We start from the raw sequence: 12276 nt of genomic DNA, 5'->3' as shown, positions 1-12276 counted from the left end.
CGAGTTCTTTACAATACAAATCTCCGAATCTGGGTCCAAAATGCAAAAGCAAACGCTATAATATACGCACCGATGTGACGTCCACAGCGCTGCGCCCCCGCGGCCACCTGACAAGTCATCCCTGTGGCCGTGTCACTACACAGACCAGAATGTTTAAGTATAACTTAGTTATTTTGCAGTCTACAGCCCAAATTCATAGACCTGAAGATCAAATTTAAGCAAAAGCATTTTGTATCTGGAAAGCAATAATCATTCATATATACAGGAATAATCTCTGTACAGTGTTATCCAGTAGATAAAAAAAAAATTAAAAAAAACGGTAACTATCTTCTCAGGTCGCCATTAAAAGGCATCAACCACTGAAGACGCTGCATCTTGTATATTTTCTTATCTATACACATCCTGGCAGATGGCATTAGCAGTGCTCAGGTCGTCAGCAGCATCACTCCAGAAGGCGCTACACGGCCCATCATATAGACGTAGTGTCTGGATGCAGGGTGACATATAGCAGGCAGCTGCCCCTCCTCCCTCCCCCCCTGCAGCCTCCTCCCTGCTGCATTTCCGCCCTGCTCCCCATCCCCCCTATAGTCTCCATCCACTGCCTGATCCATAATTGCTGAATATGAATGTCAATCTCATGGTACAGACCCCCAGATCACGCACAGCCCCCCACCCTGCGGGCACAGCACTGCTGGAGGCCTCTGACCCCCCCAATTCCTGATGTGCAGACACTGATCCCCAGATTCAGTGCAGGGCCCTCCCCGAGCTGTGCCCCCGTTTTGTGCAGGGCCCTCCCCGAGCTATGCCCCTCTTTTGTGCAGCGCACCCCCGCTGCGCCCCAATCTCTGGCCTCTGCCCCCCTCTGGGGCCGTGGGCATCATGATCTCCCCCCAAACAAGATGTCAGGGCGTTGTCACCCCCGAAACAGCGGCAGACACGTCCATCCAGCCACATCCTGCTGAGCACCGGCAGTATCAGAGCCGCTCAGTCCTCCCGCCGGCCCACCGCAGATTCCGGGTCACCACACACCCGCTGCGAGCGCCACCTCAACACCCGGAACTGAGAGCGCGGCCCAGACACAAACAGAGCCCGGGGCGGACCGGGGGAGCACAGACCGGGCCAATAAGACTGTTACCCCCTCTGTGGGCGAAGTCGGGAGTCCCGGATCACCGACACCCACTGCCGGGCGCCCTGTATGCGCCGTCCCGGGCCTCACCTCCGGTACAGTCGGCCAACTCACACCGGCCCGTTCCCCAGTCTCCCCCCGACTTCTCACCGGCGGGTGACGGCGCCCACCTACCTCACTCTCTCCCCGTCTCTCCACCGGGCGTTGGCAGCTCTACACAGGGTTTCCTCGGCTGATGGGCAGGGGCAAGCAGAGCGTCATTACGTCACCGCGCTCGAATGGGCTGAGACTGCAGTCTATTTTCAAAAGAAAAAGTATCCAGGACGCCATCTTTACTGTGGGCAGTCAAGGCTTTTAAAAAACGTAAAGGGCATTATCACCCAGAACTTTAGTTAACATTTCTGTATTACATTTGCTTTTGTTAAAAATGGCATATTTATCTCTGTACTTGGAAATAAACCCATAGAGAAATAAAACCGATCTGCCCGCATCAAAGATGGCCGACAGTGTGCATCATTTCCGGTCATTGGTAGGCAGCTTCCTGTTTAGCTACTTTCGGGTATCACAGAGAGAGTGTGTTGGGCGCAGCCATGTGAAGGGACGTTCTGCGTTATCCTCCGAGGCATACAGTGATTATCACAGCTGAATGGCGCTGACATAATAGGTAAAGTGGTAAATATGGCATAAGGGTGTGTAGCAGGGGAACTACAACTCCCAGCATGCATCAGCTCTTTACATTTTGTGGGTTGTTTTTGTTTTTTTTTAACTTTCAGGGTCTGGTTTTCTGATCCGGACGCCTCTTCAGCATCATGGCGGAGAGAAGTAACAGCAGTTGGATTAAGGATGTGGCGATGTTTACTTCCAATCCCAAATCCTTCGTACTCGGTGCGACCTCGGAGGGTTTTGTGGACGACCTCTTAAAAGATCTTCAAAGTGAAAGTCTGAGTGACCAAACTAAGGTTAGTACATCGGTCTATAAAGTGGGAGTATAATCCCCAGCGCTCCTCCGGTCCTCCAGCGCCGCTCTCCCCCGGTCCTCCAGCGCCGCTCTCCCCCGGTCCTCCAGCGCCGCTCTCCCCCACCGGTCCTCCAGCGCCTCCTCCCCCCGGTCCTCCAGCACCTCTCCCCCCCCGGTCCTCCAGCGCCTCTCCCCCCCCGGTCCTCCAGCGCCTCTCCCCCCCGGTCCTCCAGCGCCTCTCCCCCCCCCCCCCGGTCCTCCAGCGCCTCCCCGGTCCTCCAGCGCCTCTTCCCCCCGGTCCTCCAGCGCCTCTCCCCCCCCCCCCGGTCCTCCAGCGCCTCCCCGGTCCTCCAGCGCCTCTTCCCCCCCCCGGTCCTCCAGCGCCTCCCCTCCCCGGTCCTCCAGCGCCTCTCCTCCAGCGCCTCTCCCCCCCCGGTCCTCCAGCGCCTCTCCTCCCCGGTCCTCCAGCGCCTCTCCTCCAGCGCCTCTTCCCCCCCGGTCCTCCAGCGCCTCTTCCCCCCCCCCGGTCCTCCAGCGCCTCCTCCCCCCGGTCCTCCAGCGCCTCCTCCCCCCGGTCCTCCAGCGCCTCCTCCCCCCCCCCGGTCCTCCAGCGCCTCTCCCCCCCCGGTCCTCCAGCGCCTCCTCCCCCCCCCGGTCCTCCAGCGCCTCTTCCCCCCCGGTCCTCCAGCGCCACTCTCCCCCGGTCCTCCAGCGCCGCTCTCCTCCGGTCCTCCAGCATATCCCTGTTCCATAAGACTCAGCTACTGGGAGCGGCTCTGTACTGAGGCGCTCATCACTCCCAAAATGCATATTATACCAGCAGTGTAATGATATAGGGGACTTAGTCCCTGCGGGAATCCTACCACTGTTGTATATGTTACTGGTCCGGTGCCAATGAAGGGGCTTGGGTGCACCATCGGCTATGAAAGGGGGGGGTCTCATCATTTGTTTTCAGTAGCATGATTGACAGCTCAGACTAGTGGCTTCACTGAGGATTTGATCCGGACTGTGCGCTCCGCCATGCTTAAAGCGGTGGCACCGAGGCTGGATGGGTTCAGCAGCTCTTACAAGCTTTATAGAAAGAGTTTGCAAACGTTGCCTAGGAAACTGGCCACCACTGACCCTGGTAATAGGCTGTAAACTATAGAATTAAAATATTACTATTATTATTATAACGCCATCAATTCCATGTCACTTTACATGTGAAAGGAGTATACATAATAGGGACAAGTACAATAATCATAGACAATACAAGACACAAACAGGTAAGGAGGAGAGAGGTCCCTGCCCGCGAGGGCTCACAGTCTACAAGGGATAGGTGAGGATACAGTAGGTTAGGGTAGAACTGGTCGTTTAGTGCTATATCAGACAGAGGGTTACGGCAGGTTGTAGGCTTGTCGGAAGAGGTCGGTCTTCAGGTTCCTTTTGATGCTTGTCAAGGTAGGTGAGAGTCTGATGTGTTGTGGTAGAGCATTCCAGAGTATGGGGGAGGCACGGGAGAAATCTTGGATGCGATGGTGGGAAGAGGAGAAGGAGATCTTGTGAGGATCGGAGGTTGCGTGCAGGTAAGTACCGGGAGACTAGGTCACAGATGTAAGAAGGAGATAGGTTGTGGATGGCTTTGTATGTCATGATTAGTGTTTTGAACTGGAGTCGTTGGGCAATGGGAAGCCAGTGAAGGGATTGGCAGAGAGGAGAGGTCGGGGAGTAGCGGGGGACAGGTGGATTAGCCAGGCAGCAGAGTTTAGAATAGATTGTAGGGCTGCGAGAGTGTTAGAAAAGGGGCCACAGAGCTGGAGGTTGCAATAATCCAGGCGGGAGATAATTAGGGCATGCACTAGGGTTTTTGCAGCTTCTTGGGAAAGAAATGCATAGATACGGGAAATATTTTTGAGTTGGAGGCAGCAGGAGGTGAAAAGGGCTTGGATGTGTGGCTTGAAAGAGAGATCAGAGTCTAGAGGTACCCCCAGGCAGCGAGCTCGTGGCACTGGGGAAAGTGAGCAGTCATTGACATTGATGGATATGTCAGGTGGGGGTCCTTCCATTCTTGAAAATGGGTAGTGCCTGATCATCATTAGTTATGAGTACTGAGCACCCGAGCATGGTAGTGCCCGCTCATCACTAGTTACGAGTACTGAGCACCCGAGCATGGTAGTGCCCGCTCATCACTAGTTACGAGTACTGAGCACCCGAGCACGGTAGTGCCCGCTCATCACTAGTTACGAGTACTGAGCACCCGAGCATGGTAGTGCCCGCTCATCACTAGTTACGAGTACTGAGCACCCGAGCATGGTAGTGCCCGCTCATCACTAGTTACGAGTACTGAGCACCCGAGCATGGTAGTGCTCGCTCATCACTAGTTACCAGTACTGAGCACCCGAGCATGGTAGTGCCCGCTCATCACTAGTTACGAGTACTGAGCACCAGAGCATGGTAGTGCCCGCTCATCACTAGTTACGAGTACTGAGCACCAGAGCATGGTAGTGCTCACACATCACAGTAATAAGTTTTAAAAAAAAATAAAGATCATCCCCTTTTGACCCATTAAAAATAAAACGATAAAAAATGCGGATGACTCCTCCTGTGTCATCCACATAACCGTGGAAAATCTCACACCTGTGCATACACATTACCGATTCACACATGCGCACTTTGGACCTGCTTTACTGCGGGTACAGCCTAAAACATAAGTGCGCATGAGTGAGCCAGGCAATATGTCTGCGCAGGTGTGAGATTTCGCCCGGCTACCTTGTCAGCCACAAAACTGAGGGAAATCTTGCGCCTGCGCTTATACATCTCCGGCTCTCGTATGCACACCTTGGTCTGCCCTACTGCTGTAGAGTCTATGTTTTAGGCTCTCCAGCAGTAGGGTAGACCAAAGTGCGCATGCGCTAGCCAGTGATGTATATAAAACATAAGTGCGTATGGGCAATCCGTCAATATGTCTGCGCAGGCGCCAGATTTTCTCCAGTTGTGTGGATGACAACATAGCCTGGTGAAATCTCATGCCTTCGCAGACACATTGCCAGCTCGCGCTTGTGCACTTATGTTTTAGGCTCTGTCCGCAGTAGAGCAGAGCAAAGTGCGCATGCGCTCACCAGTGATGTATATGCGCAGGCACGAAATTTTCCCCAGCTATGTGAATGACAACGTAGCCAGGTGAAATCTCACTCCTGCACAGGCGCAGACACATCGCCAACTTGCGCATGTTCACATAAGGCTTAGGCTCTGTCCGCAGTACAGCAGAGCAAAGTGCGCATGCGCCAGCCGGTGATGTGTATGTGTAGGCACGAGATTCCTCCCCAGCTACAGGCATAGGGGCGTCTAGGCCATGAAGTTTGAAGACCTAAGACAACAAACCTCTCCCTAGATCTCATCTGTCTAATTATTTTTATTATTAATTATAACCTATCCATCTGACCTGTAAGTCTCAGTGATGGTGCTAATAAATCCATTGTTCATGTTTCAGGTGTCAATGCTGAGTCTGTTCTTAGAATTTCCGACAATCCTGTGCCCAGACAAGGCATCGGGCGAAGTCACCTCTGAGATCCTGCTGAATATTTTACAACAGATGTCATCGTCCTCGAAGAGTATACCCTTAAGATGCCAACTCCTGTTAGCCATCGAGACCATTTTGATCACCACTGATAACTTCAATTGGAATTGCAAAACCGCACAAGAGTTCGCCTCGCTGCTGATGCAGATCACGTCGGACGTCAATGACAAGAAGCAGGGGGCAACTAACCGGGGTCTGCGGGTCACGGCCTGCGAATGCTTGCGGGAATTGGAAAATTGCTACCCCGGGCTGCTTTCTCAGAGACTGGAGCAGTTATACACCCTGCAGCAACAAGAGGTCAGCAGCGCCCATCAGTCGTACGTAGTACTGTACAGCATAGCCTTGAAGAACGCTGTTCAGCTCTTGGCACACACAGACGGGCCGTCTACTGGAACCATAAAACAGATGCTAATGAGCAATGGCAGCTTCCTATGGAGCGCTACAAAAGACATGAAGGAATTACGAGCCGCGTCGGGTGACCAACTGTTCCTGCTTCCGTCCACCAGCGAGACCAAAGAACTAAAATCTACCCTGGCTCTTTTATTAGAGGACTCTTATCTCCTTACATCCGTAGGCCAAAACACTCTATTCTGGCAGGTCATACAGGTGGTGGCCATGGTTCGCACCATATCCCCCGCCATCTTTAAATCGCAACTTGTCCGGTTATTTGGCACAAAGGATATAGCGTGTTTTCACAGCATCCTGCAGATGAAAGCAGTGTTTACGGACAGTCTGTTCACAGCGGAGGACGAGCACTTCCTCCTCCAGAGGCTGGTGGGCATGACGCTACACCCTTTGCTACCTACGCCCATCAAGTTATTCTATTTAGACTGCCTACTGCACTTTCCAGAAAACAGACCCCTCAACTCCAACCCTGGCGAGAACTTGCCCGTCCTTCTCACCGTCCAAATGACCTCATCCCTGTTCCCCAACATCTTTGACGATTGCCAAACAATGCTCTGCAGACAGAACCTACTGAGCATGGTCTACCTTGAAAATGAAGGCTTTCATGCCGAGCGGGGCATCGGATACTTATTCGAACACCTAATGTCTCTCTATGGCATGGTGGACAAAAACGCCAGTAGAGAGATCACTGCCACTTTTTTCCGCGCCGCCTACCTATTTGTTCGATACTTTCATTTTTGCGAGCAACACGTGGACAATCTGACCAGAAGTCTCCTCGACCTTTACAAGAACAACAGCACCTTGGCCCCTTATTTTATCAACTTGATTAATGAGACTCAGATCCTGCTGGAGTTTCAGATTTGGCCAGTATCGCTGACCAAAGCCTTACAGAACCAAATCGTGGACCTTCCTGTGGATCGGAAGACTCTGAAGAATCTTCCTTGGCATCTTAAGGTTCTCTCTCGAGTAGCTCAGGAGAACACCATTCCCCAAACTCGTACAGTAAAGTTCCTGAGGAAGGTGGTGACTCACTCTGATCTGTGTCTTAAAGGAGACTGGCGACTGGGTAGCGCTCTATTGTCTGTGTGCAAACATGTCCTCCAGCATAAACATCTCAATACCGTCTTCATGTCCTTGGCGGATCTGTTACAATATCTAACGCATCATTTTTCAGACATTGACATTCAAGACCGATCGCGCTTGTATTATATTCTCCTTACCAACGTCTCTGAGGATAAGCTCGGGAAAGTTCTCAACATGTCTCCTACCGGAGGCCAAACCAAAGAAAGATCCTTGTCTTCAATTATGTCAGAAAGTGAGAACTTCTCCACCCTATTAACTGTTCACAGTGCGGCAAAGGCCATTTTCCAGTTATGTCCGGTTGACAATCCTACAAAGGTTTTACCAACTTATCCGGAAGCATCTAAGGAGACTGAATACACCATCGAAGAACATTGCCAATATCTTGCCGATCATCAAACTTCCTTGCTTGCCTTGAAGTATCATTTGACTTTCAAAGGTGATGTTGAAGAAAAGTACCAAAAATTACTCTGTATTATTCTCCAGTTTGAGGTAGCAGATGTTTTTTGTGAACCATTAGGCAATATCCATGTTCCCTGTCTCTATTTTGGTCGAAAGCCACCTGTAGTCACCATCAACTTGGTCCCAAAAGACCCTCATCCATCCTGCTTAGTTGTGAATGCCACGTTTACCACACAGAACGGACTGACTTATCATACGCAACTTGATCCAATACCTATATCATTCCCAGAACTTTTTGTCCGATTTCCGTTGCCCACGTCTTGCCAACCGGATGTCCGATGCCAACTGTTTGACAAGCTTTGGCTTGCCCTAAAGCCAGATGATGGGAAACCTAACGAAGAAAGCACGTTCTGCTACGAGATGTCAGAGTTGTCTCTTCATGAAGTTGTGCGGTCTCATTTCTCCAAATTTGTGGTGTCACATCATGGTGATAAATACAAGATTGGTATAGTCCTGCCCCCGAGGTTCCACATATTGATGTCCACCCAAGTTCTGGATGGCACCGCTCAGTTTCAGGTCAGAACTGATAACTGGAAACTACTGCCGGACATGAACGCTCATCTACTGGATGTGATCAAAGACCTTGCTGCTTCCCAAAATTGAAGTTGGTCATGACTTCTGCATCCGCCTCGTATCTTTGTGCCTCTATTACAGATTTTTCTATTCACCAAGAGTTTTATTTCGTAAACTGATCTAAATATAAAAACTAGTAAATGTAATATATATTTTTGGTAAAAATGTGTACCAGTCAGTGCATTTTAATGTGAGACATTTGGAGTAAATAATGAAGATTGTGTGTAATGTGTCATTTTATTTGATCACTCGGTTTCTTAAGTTACAAAAGTCTAGTAGTTCATGGGGGCAGGACCCTACTAGGGCCGACGGACCTCGTAGGAGGCCACAAAGCACCAATCTGTCACCCACTAAGCCCAAGAGCACTTTATTTGTTCCTTAATATTAGGAGATTATCTCAAGACGCCAACTATCAGCTTGCCAGCATTATGTTACATTTTTTAAGGGAACCTGTCACCAGATTTGGCGCCTATAAGCTGCGGCCACCACCAGTGAGATCTTATATACAGTATTCTAGAAAACTGTATATAAGAGTCTAGGCCACGGTGTATAACATAAAAAAGACCTTTATTATACTCACCTAGGGGGCGGTCCGGTCCGATGGCTGTCGCTGCTTTCCGGTCTGATGGGGGGGGTCGCTGCTCTCTGGTCCGGCACCTCTTCTTTGCAGCGATCCCTGTCCTCCCTCTACCCAGCCCAGTATGGAAGACGTGTCCTACTCCATCCACACAGGGAAGCATTGCGGTCCAGTGCAGGCACACTTTGTCTTCCCTGCTGAGGGCAAATCAAAGTACTGTAATGCGCATGTGCACTACAATACTTTGATCTGTCCTCAGCAGGGCAGATCAAAGTGCGCATGTGCAAGACCGCAATGCCGGAATGTGTGGATGACGTAGGCCAAGTCATCCATACTGGGATGGGTAGAAGTGAGACGGTTCAAAGTATTGTAGTGCGCATGCGCGGGTGATCTTAACCTTTCCTCGCGTATGCGCACTACAGTACTTTGATCTGTCCTCAGCAGGGCAGATCAAAGTGCGCCTGCGCAGGACCGCAATGCTGGGCTGGGTAGAAGAAGGACTGAGAATGCCGCAGAGAGGAGGCGCCGGACGGAAGATCAGCAACACCCATCAGACCGGTCCGTCCCATAGATGAGTATGTGATTTTTACGTTATACAGTGTGGCCTGGGTTCTTATATACAGTATTCTGGAATTCAGTATATAAGAGCTATGATGGTGGCCGCAGCTTATAGGGGCCAAATCTGATGACCGGTTCCCTTTAAGACTGTATCATGCCCTGTTAAAGTCAATACTAAGTACAAGACTATAGATCATAAGGCACTCTGCACATAGTGATCCCTCTGATGGCAGCGTATCAATCTTCAAAACAACAGATTGGGCAATTTGAAACTCAACATGTCCACAATCCTCTGCTGACCTTGGTCTCATCGAATGACTTTTAGTAATCTAATCACTGCATCTGTCCTACAGAAATGGATATGCTAATTAGCGGCCTTGTGTACCCTTGGTGTGGCTAAGAAGCTCTGTGCGCTGTTCCACCCCTTAGGTATGTGAGGACATGCAAACCTAACTGGCAAGTGACAGTGCTGGCCTAAGTTTACTCTGCAGACACTGCTCTCACCTGTCAATCACCAGTGAAGGAGGTGGGGGCATGCAGAACCAGTGGGTAAGACGGTGCACCCAGCTTCTTGGCCACACCCAAGGTGCACTGAGCACACTAATTAGAAGATTTGATTAAACTTCAGTTAATGTAGAACAGAGGCAGCGATTAGAGCACTAAAGGTGCAATTTATATAGGGGCTATGTCCCCCTACAAGCCTATGTGCCTAATTTATACTGTCAGTTGGGTTGACGGACTCGCCTTAAGACTATTTAGTTAAGTCCATCTGTTAGTTGTCGTCTTACTTTGTGCCTGAAATTTCTGCTACACTTTTGATGCGTAGTGTTGAGTGTTCGGTTACGTCCCTTTTGCACGTTCCCTTAATAGACAAGGTGTAGAAAGGGGCTAAATTGTATAGTAAATGTGGCGCAAGTGAAAAAAAAACAAAAACAGCTCTTGACCCAAATTACATCTGGGGTCTGTTGCATTTCACATACACAATGCCCCAGTTTATATACGAAAACAGAAATGGTGGCGTAAGAGTGAAAAGTAAAGTCCGCAACAGTGAAATTGTAACACCGAGAAGGGAAAGTTGGAGAATTCTGGAAATCACAGATAAATGTGCTAAAGGAAATCTGCGCAGATATATTCCTATCTCGCTCAGAGCCGGAAACATAGGTGCACCTGCGCGAGTCGGCGACTTCTCTGCGCAGGCACGAGATTTTGCCAAAGGATGTGGATGACATCACCCACTTCGCCGGGCAAAATCTCGCGCTTGTGCAGAGAACTCACCGGTTTGCGCATGCTCACCTATGTTTTCGGCTCTGCCCGCAAGAGGGTGGAGCGAAGTGCGCCTGCGCGAGTTGGGAATATGGAAATTTTGCCCACCTACGTGGATGGCGTCAAAGGCGTTATTCACATCATTGAGCACAGGAGGAAGCCAAAAGGAGGGACAGGAGGCGCAGATTAGGACGCCCATCAGACCAGACAATTTACATAGAGGAAGGGAGATTTTATATAGGTACTAGCTGTAGTACCCGGGCATTGCCCGGGATAGTAACTGTCTCTCTCCCAGTCTCTGTCTGTTTCCTAGTCTGTCTGTGTGTCTGTCTCTATCTCTCTCTCTGTCTGTCTCTTTCTCTTTCCCCATCTGTCTTTGTGTACCTCTTTCCCCATCTGCCTCTGTCTGTCTCTTTTCCCGTGTGACTTTCTTTCTGGCTTTTTTTTTTCCTATCTGTCTCTGTGTGTGTCTCTTTCCCTGTGTGTCTCTTTCTCTGTCTGTCTCTGTTTGTCAATCTATGTCTGTCTGTGCATGTCTCTCACCCGACATCATATTACCTCACACATAAGCTTCTTATACTATGAATGTCCTTTGTTCCTACAGCAACCAATCATAGCTCCTATTAATAGCCTGGAGCTCGCAGCTCCATTCACTTTAATGGAGGCATGTTTTTTGGAGAGTAACTTTAAAGTGCGGGGTTAAATTTTCTTGTCAAAACATAGTCTATGATGTTCCCTGAGTTACATGGGGTGTCTGCAAAATTTTGTGATTGTAAATGCAACGGTGCGGATTCCTTTTGCGGACACACATACACTCAGCTTTATATATTAGATTTTTGGGGTCTACAGGGGGTAATGTGAACCTTTATGGAATGCAACACAGGCGCTGCTTAAGGTGCCAGTTTTAGTTTAGAAGGCCAAAATCTGGTGATAGGTTTCCTTTAATGATCTGCAAATGATGAAAAAAATGGAAATAACATCTCGAGATATTCAGTTGGAGTATACCGAAATTCTGACACTGCCTTAGCTGCTGTCAATAAGGTTATTAATGGTCGTTTGTGAAAGGTTATACTTGGGAAAATCATCAAGATCCTCTGCTGGCAGCTCATGTGTAATCTCTGACCAATGATGTCCCAGATATGCTCGATGGGAGACAAGTCCGGAGATGCTGCAGAACATGGACATTTAGGACAAGCAACATGTGGCCTGATGTTGTCATGTCGAAAAATGGCTACTGGGACACTTTGGAGAAATGGCCGCACCCCTGGTTCCATGATTAAATTAGTGTAATATCAAACTGTTTGTGTACCTGGAATGAAGACTAGAGGGGTCCAGCTAATGTAGACTAAGCCATCCCAGAAATCCCGGCACTTAAGGGTACTTTACACGCTGCGATATCGGTACCGATATCGCTAGCGAAGCGCACCCGCCCCCGTCGGTTGTACGACACGGGCAAATCGCTGCCCGTGTCGCACAACATCGCTTACACCCGTCACACTACTTACCTTCCCTGCGATGTCGCTGTGGCCGGCGATCCGCCTCCTTTCTAAGGGGGCGGTTCGTGTGGCGTCACAGCGATGTCACACGGCAGCTGTCCAATAGCAGAGGAGGGGCGGAGATGAGCGGCCGGAACATGCCGCCCACCTCCTTCCTTCCTCATTGCTGGTGGACGCAGGTAAGGAGATGATCGTCGCTCCTGCGGTGTCACACATAGCGAT

General features: G+C 50.0%; 2 protein-coding genes across 4 annotated transcripts in view; one reads left to right on the top strand and one right to left on the bottom strand.

Annotated features, from left to right (window-relative positions):
- Positions 1–1404, bottom strand: part of CDC42 (cell division cycle 42) — a 68885-nt gene extending 67481 nt beyond the window's left edge. For 2 of the 3 annotated variants that reach the window (XM_075328296.1, XM_075328295.1), the window contains exon 1: positions 1301–1404. The gene's annotated coding sequence lies outside the window, so the exon portion shown is untranslated. The other variant, XM_075328297.1, reaches the window with a different exon arrangement.
- A 285-nt stretch (positions 1405–1689) lies between these two features.
- On the top strand, positions 1690–8383 carry AP5B1 (adaptor related protein complex 5 subunit beta 1). The gene is made up of 3 exons (XM_075329069.1): positions 1690–1790; positions 1900–2085; positions 5554–8383. Exons 2-3 carry the CDS (start codon positions 1936–1938, stop codon positions 8188–8190), a joined length of 2787 nt encoding a protein of 928 aa, XP_075185184.1. The 5' UTR covers positions 1690–1790; positions 1900–1935; the 3' UTR covers positions 8191–8383.
- Positions 8384–12276: the final 3893 nt, after the last annotated feature.

Source organism: Anomaloglossus baeobatrachus, chromosome 11 (genome assembly GCF_048569485.1).
Source record: "Anomaloglossus baeobatrachus isolate aAnoBae1 chromosome 11, aAnoBae1.hap1, whole genome shotgun sequence".
NCBI lineage: Eukaryota > Metazoa > Chordata > Amphibia > Anura > Aromobatidae > Anomaloglossus > Anomaloglossus baeobatrachus.
The sequence above is the reverse complement of the archived record's forward strand: the minus strand, read 5'-3'. Positions and strand labels throughout refer to the sequence as shown.

Excerpts from the sequence above, each read along its gene's own strand:
- AP5B1 (XM_075329069.1), top strand. The coding sequence starts at position 1,936 with ATGGCGGAGAGAAGTAACAGCAGTTGGATTAAGGATGTGGCGATGTTT. Across the intron at positions 2,086-5,553 it reads GTCTGAGTGACCAAACTAAG|GTGTCAATGCTGAGTCTGTT; the intron begins GTTAGTACATCG and ends TTCATGTTTCAG.